Source organism: Choristoneura fumiferana, chromosome 21 (assembly GCF_025370935.1).
Source record: "Choristoneura fumiferana chromosome 21, NRCan_CFum_1, whole genome shotgun sequence".
Taxonomy (NCBI): Eukaryota; Metazoa; Arthropoda; class Insecta; order Lepidoptera; family Tortricidae; genus Choristoneura; species Choristoneura fumiferana.
The window spans coordinates 15135434-15147481 of NC_133492.1; the positions used below are offsets into that span (position 1 = coordinate 15135434).

A 12048-nucleotide genomic window follows, 5' to 3' on the forward strand; every position below is an offset into this window, starting at 1 on the left:
AAACGAATACTACGCGGTCGGAGTGGAGGCAAACATCTAGTGTTTATTGTGTGTGTGTTTTTCATTAATATGGACCTCCGCAAAGTAACGCCTGATTCAATAAATCTAGTGTTTAATAAATATTTGCATTTTTCATTGAATTCTGCTTCTAAAAAAATATTCTTATTCGTCATACCTACATGTATGTAATAACTAGCTTTTGCCCGCGGCTAAGCCCGCGTGGAATTCGGTTATCGCGCGCTGTTCTCTCGGGAACTGTGCATTTTCCCGGGATAAAAAGTAGCCTATGTCACTCTCTGGCCCATAAAGTATCTCTATGCCAAAAATCACGTCAAAGACGGACAAACATACACACAAACACATACTTTCGCATTTATAATATTAGTATGGATTTATGGTGGTGTCAGAATAAATAAATTGGCCTGGAAATTTATAAGTGACTAATCTCTTAACTATTTGATGTTAGATACATCATAAATAAAACTAAAGCATGTTAAAAATCAACTGTTTATATTGTCAATAATTTACGAATGAAATTTAAGCCAATCATGTTTAAAAAGATCTGATAGAATGCTCTCAAACTATGCGGTTAGTGAAAACGCAGTGCGTGCGTGCAACCGCGTCTTTATAATAAGCAGGCTTTCCCGCCATTTTCATTCTCTATTCGACCGTAAATATGATTTGATGTTTTATTATTCTAATCCTGAAAAACAATTAAGTTGGGTGTACGCTAAAGTACCTATTTTAATCTAGTTCCAAAACTTTAGTTTTAAATAAGTAGGTATCATAATTATTATTATGTATAGAATAGAATAGAATAGAATAGAATCAATTACATTCACAAAGACACAAAATACAACAAACAAAAAACAACAACAGCAAACACAAATAAACAAAAATGAAATACAAAATTAAAATATATGATTTTATATGTATGTATTAAACTCTTTATTGTACAAAATAAATAAACAAACACAATGACAAACAATGAGATATATGTACAAACCGTATACTTATTCGCATTTAGTCTCTATCAACTATGGTATGTTAACATACCAAAAATACAATATCATATCAAAAACCTATTTTGTTTATAAAAATATCATCATCTCGGTCTTTATACGTCCGCAGGTCTAGGTCATTAGCCTGTTATGGTATGTTCACCATATTGAACTTTTACGCAGAAGTGTGGAGGTTCCCTCGCGAAATTTTCTTTCACTTGAAAGAAATGTATGTGCAATTATAGATGTAATATCGCACATAAATTCCGAAAAACTCGAGGTGCGAGCCCGGGCATGAACCCATGGTTTGAAAGCCCTAACCACTGGGTAGTCTGGGTACCATGACTTATTTTTATATTGCTCTATCTACCTTACTCAACCAGTTACAACCATTTTGTCTGAATCGACCTTGGCTTGATGCAACTTTTTTCTTATTTAGTAGAATTTTTTTTTTACCTTACAAAACCACGCTTTGAACTTTCGGCAAAGCTACCTACTTATATGGCGGGAAAGTCCGCACGCACGGAAATGATAAAGAACCTGATGAGGAAAAAACTATTTTTTTTCGTATGCTTTTCTCTTATCAGGAAAAGCGAAGGAAACTGTACTCATAGTGCAGTTTTTTTTCTCTTCTGGTTCTATTTTTCACAACGATAGAGTTTAACATTAAATCCAATAGAGCACAGACTATAAAAATATCGAGCGTGTTGATCTGATCAAACTAGTACAGAGGGTAGGTATGCGGAAAAAGTTGCTTACCTCCCAAACACACAACAGGTAGTTTTGGTAAACCAAAATTATGTTACAGTACAAGGGCACCCTGCGCTTGACAATTACCTATAAATATGACAACAAATGTTTAGGTAGCTCGAAAGGTTTCTGAACTATGTAATTACTTTGCACTTAACATTAGTTATCTACTCGTGTACAGTTTTAAAAGTGATTGAAGCAGATGTTTGTAAAAGATTGCTCAAAGCATATTACTCGCAGTAACATGACATTTTGCGCAACCAAATGACTCTACAACAAGTTGAGAGAATTTCTTAAATATGAACAAGTATTAAAACATTATATCTGACATACTATGTACCTAGATATCATTACCAGGATATTGTTTTTATTCATTCATAATTTACATGTATTCCATTGATAAATATTCACAATGACATGATAATATTGATAATCAACAACAGTACAACCACTACCTACTATGTTATAAAAAAACTAAAACACGTTTACCTTATTCGTTAGATCCAAAAATCACACACGTTCACTAACACCACAGAGTCCAAATCCAAAATTCCACAAAGTCACTAAGTTTGTTTTTAATTTGCGCGGGAACTTGAGTTTGACATTTAATGTTGGCGGGAAACGTGCGTAGCGATCGAGGCTCGCGGGCGTACTGGCCAGAAGATACTAAACTGTAGTAAGTACTGGCCGGCCAGCAGCCGGAGATAATGGTTGCATAGCCATTAAACGTAGTTAGAAAACGAATAAATCGCAGACGGCCATATTTGCCAATAAATGCGATCCACTGTGACGCTCGAGTGTGCAATTCATACAATCTACAGCGAATTATTTGTCAGTAGGTAGGTAGCTTATATTTTTTTTTCGCTTCGACATTTCATAATTTAACCATCGTAGAGTGAAGAAGTTAGTAAGTAGTAGGTACAACTTAGTACCTAGTCAATCCTATCAGATAATGACGATGATAACGAACATGGAGATCATCAAATTTAAAATCTTAAATTTATGTAAGTAGCTCAAAACTTCTTAAATTTTTGATAAGAAGCTCAACGGTGACCACAGGGCGCTCTTTCCTCAGTCAACGTAGGTATTTAGCATTGCCGTACAACGACGAAACACTGCTATTTTATGGGCACCCTCAGTGACGGATTTGTGTCTTGGCTGCCCTAGGCCCCAGGCTATGTGTTAAGGATCAGCCGCCCCTTTCTCAGCATTATCATCATAGTGACTTTTCATGGCTCAATTGGCCGCCCTAGGCTCGGGCCTACTGGGCTTTAGGGAAAATCCGTCACTGGGAACCCTGTCCAATAGCAGCGCATTGGGTGATAAGTATCCTATCCTACTAATATTATAAATCTGAAAGTTTGTGAGTGAGTGAGTGAGTATGTTTGTTACTTCTTCACGCTGAAACGGCTGGACGGATTTCGATGAAATTTGGCAAAAAGTTAGTTTAAAACCTGTATTAAAACATATGATACTTTTTATCCCGAATTCCCGATATTCCCACGGGATAGGGATAAAATCTTGAAATAACAACCGCTGGGCTTTGAGTCATGAAAATTGGTATGTAGATAGCTGGGCATCTGGCATAACACATAAGCTACTTTTTATCCCGATATTCCCACGGGATAGAGAGAAAGAAAGAAGAAAGAAAACATTTATTCGTGACATGACATGACATGACGTGACATGGATAAGAATAATAATAAAAATAGAATTCGCGCTGTCATCGTTCATCCACCATTACGTCTCATATTTCGTTTTCTAGAATTTTTACCGTACAACGGCAAAACCTACTAGACACTGGCAAAATTGTCCTCCAATGGGCAGCGCCATATTTTCTAAAAAACAACAACAATAATAATAATAAAAGGATAAAAGGATAGGGATAAAATCTCGAAATAACAACCGCTGGGCTTAGAATCATGAAATTTTACATGATTGTTTTTAATGAAAACCACGTTTTTATTTTCGGGAATTTCCACGGGAATTTTTATAAATACCAAAATTTCAATTCTGCTGCTGGATCTAATGATTTACGTGTGCGAAGCCACGGGTAAACACTAGTTCGGTGTACTGATAGTTTGAGTCCCGGAGAAGGACATAGGATAGTCTTCATCCCGGAAAATAGCACAGTTCCCGCGGGATAGCGATAAACGAATTCTGCGCGGACGGAATCGCGGGTAACGGCTATACGTCATACTAGAAGTCCAGAATAAATAAAAAATATATATATATATATTTTCTGTTTTCAAAATTATTTTCTTGCTGCTGTCAAACTGTTGGTGTTCTGCAGAATCAACCGCAACCCTGTCATCGCAACTGACATTGGCCCAAGCCTTAAGGCCGCCATTGAGGGAATAATAATAATAATAATAAAAATATCCCGAAAAAATTGCCGTTCCCGAGGGATGACCAAAAGTTTGTTTTGTATTCTAACCGCTGACCGACCGGTCTAGATTTATAAAATGCACATTGCACAAACGTTTTTTAAATGTGTTAAAAAGCGACTTTTATCCTCGAAATTAAAGTCGGTTGCTTACTTAAGACTTCTAAGGTTACACATCAAGTCAAGTCAAAATATCTTTATTCAATTTAGGCCATAACAAGCACTTATGAATGTCAAAAAAAACCACCACCGGTTCGACGAGGTATTTTTTTCAAACAGATTTACAATATTATTAAATGATATGTTATACATCACAAGTATTTAACACAACTTAGGGATCGCTAATGCGGATCGGAATTATTTCCAAATATCCCTGTCCATGATATAATTATTAACTTTATATACGCCTTTGATATTAATGTCTTCTTGACAATAGATCTGAATTTTGTATCAGTTTCATTTATAATATTTTTTTGAATTTTATTATAAAAACGTATGCAATTTCCCAGAAACGACTTTTTGGTTTTAGCCAGTTTGTAAGATGGAACTTTAAGCTTCCCTGTGTTTCTAGTAGCCTTTGGCTTATCGGCGTTAGTGGGAAAATCACATATGTTCTTCCTAACATACATGATTATTTCAAAAACATAAAGCGGCGTTAGTAAGTTTCCGATGGGTAGGTATGGAACTCAGCTTGCAGCTTTTAATGCATGTTTGCTTGATTGATTGCTTCTTTGAAATGTTTATGGTTCACGCGAGCGAAGTCGCGGGCAACAGCTAGTATTATATATAATGTACCAACCTACTCACTTACCTCTGTCTTCTCTAAGTCGCTACACTCTTGACAGATTGGTCCGCGGTCGTCGGATGAGGAACACGAGTAAACCTGCATGACGACTTTCGTCTCGACGATTAGGTACTTTAGTCGCCTTGCTTTTGCTGCTTACTTAGGTACTAAAACATATTTTTCCGGTAAATATTTCGTCGCTACTTACCCGTAGCCACGGGTAGTTAACGGCTTCAAGGAACAATCGGATTCTGATTCGATGTTCATTTTTAACTAGTGTTTACCCGTGGCTTCGCACACGTAAATCATTAGATCCAGCAGCTGAATTGAAATTTCGGGATTTTTAAAAATTCCCGTGGGAATTCCCGAAAATTAAATCGTGGTTTTCATTGAAGTTATATTAAAAAAAATCATTTCAAATTTCATGACACTAAGCCCAGCGGTTATTATTTCGAGATTTTATCTCTATCCCGTGCGAATAACGGAATAAAAAGTAGCCTATGTTTTATTCCAGATGTCCAGCTATCTACATACCAAATTTCATGCAAATCCGTCTAGCCGTTTCAGCGTGAAGGAGAAGCAAACATACTCACTCACTCACAAACTTTCGCATTTATAATATAAGTAGGATGTATTCGTAATTTTTAAAAAAAACAGGTATTTTCATTTTTATACTTACCTCGAACTGTTACGGGTTATGCAATAGTAAAAAGTGTTTAGAAACGCGTGCTTTGGTAACACGCATTCCAGGAATCAAGACATCCCGAACAGCGCAATAAGTGCAGTCGTTATTTTACAAATTTCCAACGCGTTGTGGAATTCCACGTTGCAACGAGAGCAGAGTACAGATAAACTCGTATGCCTCTCATAAACTGTCCTTAATTATCTATCTAGAACTGAACAAGAGCAAAGAAACACTAATTGGTCTCAAGTTGTTTAATCACAAATCATTTGTCACTGTACAAACAATTAGTCTAAAATAAATTACGAGGTGACATCTTTATTATCTAGAGTTAATAAATTAACTATGATAAAGTAAACTACACGGTTCAATTAAATTAAATAATAACTTGCCAGAATCGCCCAAAAGGATATCTACACCATTTTACTTCCCTAGCCCGCGGCCATTGGACCTAGCCTGAATCAATCAAACATTTAAGAAAATATGAGTAATATAACAACACATTAAAGCTCTATATTGTTTATGGACACAAAAGTGTTCATAGGTTACAAATCGTAAGGAAAATAAGGGAATGGACATATACCGCGTTATTAACCTCAAAGTAAAATATCTGCATGTAAAGTGGTACAAAACTGGTACAAAACGATGGACTGGTATCTGTTTCAACAAGATGAATTACTGTGACAAACCAGATATATTTTTACTACAAAATATTATATTAAATTTCACATCAAAATTTTACTTGGTAAAAAATACATTTACGCCATCATTATAATGCAAACCTACCAGTCATTAAATAGAACAATTTTTGTCCCTTGGTTCTATGCATCGTTTCTTATTCCATGTAATAAACACACACACGCACACGATTTAAAAAAATACATTATATCTCTCGCAATTTAACTTATTGTAAAATAAAAATACACCTAAAATCTAAAGTTGTACATATTTATAAAACGTTAGTGATCATGTACATATGTATAAAAATAAATATTTTGATATTCAAAATTTATAGCAGGCACACAACACGCACTGGAAAAAGAGTACATTATATAAATACCGATAGCTCTGACTACATCTGGTATAAAATACGTAATAAACGAAATAAGATGTTCGATTAAAGAGCAATCGATAATTTAAAGCAGTTGATACTTCGCCATCATTGGCCATATCCTTAATAAGGTAGAGGCGATTTAGCGACCACTTGCATTGAGTTGGAAACTGAACCTTGTTAATTTTATAATACGTCACAATTTCCATTGTAATTATTGAAAATACGACTAGCTTTAAAAATATTATTTGTCAGGCATATATTCGATAGCTGTTTTTGATTCTGTGGTAGTATGCTCCAATAAATGGAGCCTTATTAAGAGTTAAAACAAAATAAATTAAAAGTCAACTGTGACTTTAACACTAGTTATTCAACATAATAAATTGTGTATTAAAAACAATTTTACGTATTTTGGTTAATTTTTAAAGAACTTAAAATGGAATATTACATGTAACATTTTTCATTGGGATTTAAATTACTTGTAATAAACACTAGTCGTAATTTTGTACTTACAGGAAATTAAATGGAATGGTACAGTACAGCTTATATTTAATTATAGTTAAAAAATTAAATTGCTGAGTTACAACTGCTTTACTACACTAACAGTATATTATAATTTTTCAGATCAATTAATAGAGTTTATTAATAAATATGGATAGAAACGAAATTTCAGAGGCGAGGTGAGAAAAACTGGTAAAGAAGCTCCGCCAAATCTATCGCTCTTGGCAATAAAGATCCATCGAAACTTTTGCTATTACTTGTAAAAAAGGCGTCAAAAATACAATATTTACTTTACATTATAAACTACGCTATCATAGCTTCTCTCTGCTGAGGAAAGTAATTTGCCTGTATAGTGTGATTTTCCAATTTCTTGTCTTCGATTTAAAATAAATCAAATACCTATTTAGATTTACTTTAAATAAAATGAGTACATTACATCCTATTTGAGATAATATTCTTGCAAATATTTATAGAGATTCTAAAGTCGGCTTGACTTTCATCTATGATTGATTTACTGATTTCTTTGGGTAGGTAGAACAACTTTATGTCACATTAACATCGTCATAAATACCTAAATAAATATAAACAAAGATAAGCTGGTATAGAGATTCTAAAACTACATTTCATCCCTAGGAGTACAATGTCAGCAGCACCAAATAGTACTCTGTCTATCACTATAACGTGGTACCAAATTGACATCAGTACATAATAAAAATAAGTGTACTTGGAAATTTTAAAGCCCCTTTTTATGAGTAGAACGTGAGCACCGCTGAGTGATTCCCTCGTAGCAACAGCAGTCTGTCAGCAGACGTGGCTATAGCATGCAACCAAGCCAGATACAATGCGGGCGGTATTACGTTTCGTCTCCTCGGCATGGGTAGGGTGACGCACACAAGTCTCGCGCCGCACGACTGCGTGGATATAAGCTCCCGGAGACGCAGGTGGCGGTGGGTGCGTTCGCGGGCTGCAAGTAGGTCCGCGTCGGTGATGCCTACTAGAATAGAAGTGGTAAATGAGAGATCGAGGAGAAAAACCGCTGGAAAGAAAAGTGGTTTGCTACTTCAATGACTTAGTTTTTTTTATATTTTATGTGTGATATATTTTATGCCGTCTGTTTGTTTGGTTGCCGACATATCGATGGGTTAACTTTTCTGTTGATTAGATTATTCTTAACATTTTAACCTTCATGAACAGCATCGGCATCAAAGATATCTGTCACATAATATCAGTCACTGATCGAGAAATACTAAAACAGCTCGAAAATAAACAAATAAGTATACAGTAAAAAAATAACCTCTACACCGCCACAAAACAAACGAAGTGACCTGCTCTGTACACAGAAAAACCAGCGCCAAATCAACTTGATTTTTAAATCCATTGCAGAAGGATTAATTTCGAGTTGAATGTTGGTCATGTATAGATGACCGTGGCGTGTTAGGCATTCCATTGGCTGTCACGACTGGGTGACTCTGGCGGTGAAGATGTTAAACTCACAAGCATCGTTGCTATCCTCGGTCCGGAAGGGCGCGATGAGTTTGTCGAAGTACGCCAAAGTAGAGTCTTTAGGCTTCTTCGTTATGTCCGATATCATTTTCAATGCGGAGTAGTCGATGCGGAACTTAGATAGGAGGGACGCCATACTGAAATGTTTTAGAACTCATTTTATAATCTTACAATGGGAGAATAAAGCAAGCCTAGTTATTTTTAATAGCCTCGACTTTAAAACTCTAAAACTTATTTTATTGAAAGACTCAAGTCAAATTCAAAATATGGAGACTCAAATGGCTTTTAGACTTTTTAGATTAAAAAAGTTGTCATGAAGGTTCACTGCCGATCTTCAATCGATGACCACAACCATTTTGTCAAGAGTGTAACGACTTAGAGGCTCATTAAAATGACTCTTCGCAAGCTTTTTCTGTCAGCCCATCTAAAACGGACTACAAGGCTTTTAATTTCGGACTAACAGGCTCGAGTCTTCTATTTCCACGTATATACTGTATACATATGTGTAAGTGTGTACTAACTTCCTCTCCTCGAGCTCCATCTCCGTGTGTTTGTTGGCGAGAGTGAACACGCGCAGCGGGCACGCCGCCCACGCGCGACGCGTCGACAGAATGTAAGGCAGCAGCAGCGTCAAACCTGGAATGAACACAAGATTTTGTAAATAAAAAAATTATAAAAAGCTTTTTAATTCGACTTGTTTTGATAATTTATTGAATCAGGCGGAATCTTTGCGGAGGTCCATATGAAAAACTTTTTTGGACTTTTTTTTTGGAGTCAAACCATCGATTTTCACTCACTTCTTTATTGGCATTTTAGCCTTAAAAGCGCCTCGCATTCGCGGACAATGGAAGTGGAATACGGCTCCCTGCTGTCAATTTTCTTACGCTCAAGCGCTTTTTCGAAATCAAACTGAGGGAGGAGGGGGACCCCCTGTTTGAATTTGAGTGGGCGTTTGGTCTTTGCGATTTAATTCCTCGATTGCTGCTCGCACTTATGTCTCGCTTTTTTTATTAGTTCTGTGCATTTAACTTACCGCCGTCGTCGTAAAGCCACCAGACATCGACGGAGCCCGACTGCCGGCGCGTGAACTGTTCCACGGACGTGAAGGAAGACGCGCGCCGCGCCGGAGCGCCGCCGAACGCGCGACGCACTGCGCTACCGAGACCCTTGCTGGAAACCATTAAAACGATATTACACGGCACACTTCTGACCTTCAGCGAGGGCGAGGGGGCGCTCCAATAGAGAGACCTCTCTCCAGGCAGTTATGCCTGGGGACCGAAGTCCGAAAGAATTCAAAGTCAAAGTCAAAATATCTTTATTCAATTTAGGCTATAACAAGCACTTATGAATGTCAAAAAAATCTACCACCGGTTCGGGCCTTGGGAGTTGTATATATGCGTCCGAGATGAGAAACTTCGAAAACGCGATGCAGGATTCGGTCGGAGTTCCTATGTTTGCCCACAATGGCGCTAGGAGTCGCTACAGCAGTTTCTTGACAGGCGAAATATCGCTAGATGGCGTTAGTATCAAGAGGTCCGTTTGATGTTACATTCTTGCTTGCGATTGGCTCATTTGATTATTTATCCAATCACATACGTGACGCAAATATCAAAGTTGTCTCCTCGCTATTCTAGCGCCAACTGGCTTGTCATATACTCTCTAATTTGGATAAAGCAATCGATTTTAATAACCGTTATACCTAGAGATTTATCTGGCAGGAATTTCTTGTGGTCAGGTTAGATGGTGCAGGGAGGAGGGTTTAGTCTAGTTTTTATACCATAATTGATGATTGACACTTCGGGTGCCGTCGTACTTCGACTTTTCCCGATAGTAATACATTAGCCACTCATTTGCTTCGAATTTTTTGAACTCTATTTGTATAACAAAATAAGAGCGTTGACAGGTAACTCTAGTTGCCAAAAGCAATTGAGTGGCTATGCACTATTATTGTAGGTACTTTATCATTTTGATTGCGACGTTTACACTGACCTCTCCTTGACTGTGGTCTTGGGAGGCTGGGAGGCGGCTGCCGGGTCTGCGGACACGCCCGCCCGACGCAGCTGCGGCGAGCCGCCCATCGACACGTCCGACATACTGCTGCCTGCGACGAACACAATATCTTCATCACAAGTTCACATATACATATTAAACAGTTCATACATTTTTTTTTCAGGTTGCCTGGAAGAGATCGCTCTTAAGCGATAAGGCCGCCTATTGCTTACTTTGTAATTTTCTCTCTGTGTACCTGTTTTCTGTATCGCTTACTATTTCTGGTGTACAATAGTCATTGCATTGTACAGTATTTATTGACTCAGGCGTTACTTTGCGGAGGTCCATATCAATGAACTAAAACAATTACTTTGCTCATTAGTATAAACATACATAAGACGGGTAAGGCTTTGGCTGGAGAAGTCAGAACAACAAAAAAAACATCTCTTAATTATGTAAGTTGGCCGCAAAGGGCTCTTTTATATGTCACTTTTTTATACTACCAGCGCTTTCGGAAAACCAGCATCATTGCATCAAGAAGAATGCGCCGCAAAAAGCTTGGCCAGAGAGTAAATTTTTCAGAACAATAATATTTAATTTCTGTTATTATTAAAGCATGCAAAATAAAGTAAATTAGAAATATATAAAACCATGTCCTGAGACGTAACCATAAAGGTTTAACTGAATAAAAAGCCCGGGGTAAGTAAGTAATGAGTTTGTAGTGAGAAAAGTTTTTACACAGGCCAGGTAAAAATCAATCTTATGTCAATTCCATAAAGACTTTGACGATGAAAAACTTTTCTCACTTAAACATGAAACAGGGAATGCCTTATTATATTACCTAATGAATGGCATAATTAGTCATCCATGTTTTTTTTTTAAGTTAACCTAATACATATTTAAAAACATTAAAAGCGATCGATGAAGGATCTTACCTCTTGAATGCGTGTTCAAGCTCTCGGTAGACTTGGACTCTTTATAGTTGTCGCCCATGGAACCTGCGGCAATGGTGTTAGCGTGTGAACGATGAGGTTACCACAAGATGGATGACTGATAATCAAAGGTCGGATGCCCCTCATTTAATTAATTCTAGTACCAATATACAGGCTGCTAAGTAAATGGTGGATAATGTATGACCCGCAATTTGAGGTCACTCACACGTTCAAAAAAAATCTGGCACTTGCTGATGATAGTATTTAGTCACTACGATTATAATGATTTTTTTTAATGAATCATGGTTAATTACATTAATATTTGTTACGGAACGTGTACCGTCATTACCTTTAATTGAAGTTATTAAAACTCACTAAAGATAATCAAGGTCTGGTTCTTTCTTTTTGGCATATTTTTTTTTCACATAATCTAGAATCGTATAATTATCATTTAGCATAATTATCATAA

The 12048-nt window shown here is 36.8% G+C and overlaps 2 protein-coding genes across 3 annotated transcripts in view; both read right to left on the reverse strand.

The window, feature by feature from the left end:
- Nucleotides 1–2430, reverse strand: part of LOC141439604 (uncharacterized) — a 77383-nt gene extending 74953 nt beyond the window's left edge. For both annotated transcript variants that reach the window (XM_074103895.1, XM_074103894.1), the window contains exon 1: nt 2241–2430. The gene's annotated coding sequence lies outside the window, so the exon portion shown is untranslated. The remainder of the gene's footprint in view (nt 1–2240) is intronic.
- Nucleotides 2431–5842: 3412 nt separating this feature from the next.
- LOC141440009 (bumetanide-sensitive sodium-(potassium)-chloride cotransporter-like) overlaps nt 5843–12048 on the reverse strand; it is a 64552-nt gene continuing 58346 nt past the window's right edge. The window contains 6 exon segments of the mRNA XM_074104466.1: nt 5843–8146; nt 8650–8795; nt 9180–9294; nt 9692–9828; nt 10648–10759; nt 11583–11645. Of these exon segments, the coding sequence (XP_073960567.1) occupies nt 7902–8146; nt 8650–8795; nt 9180–9294; nt 9692–9828; nt 10648–10759; nt 11583–11645 (818 nt within the window). The 3' untranslated portion in view covers nt 5843–7901.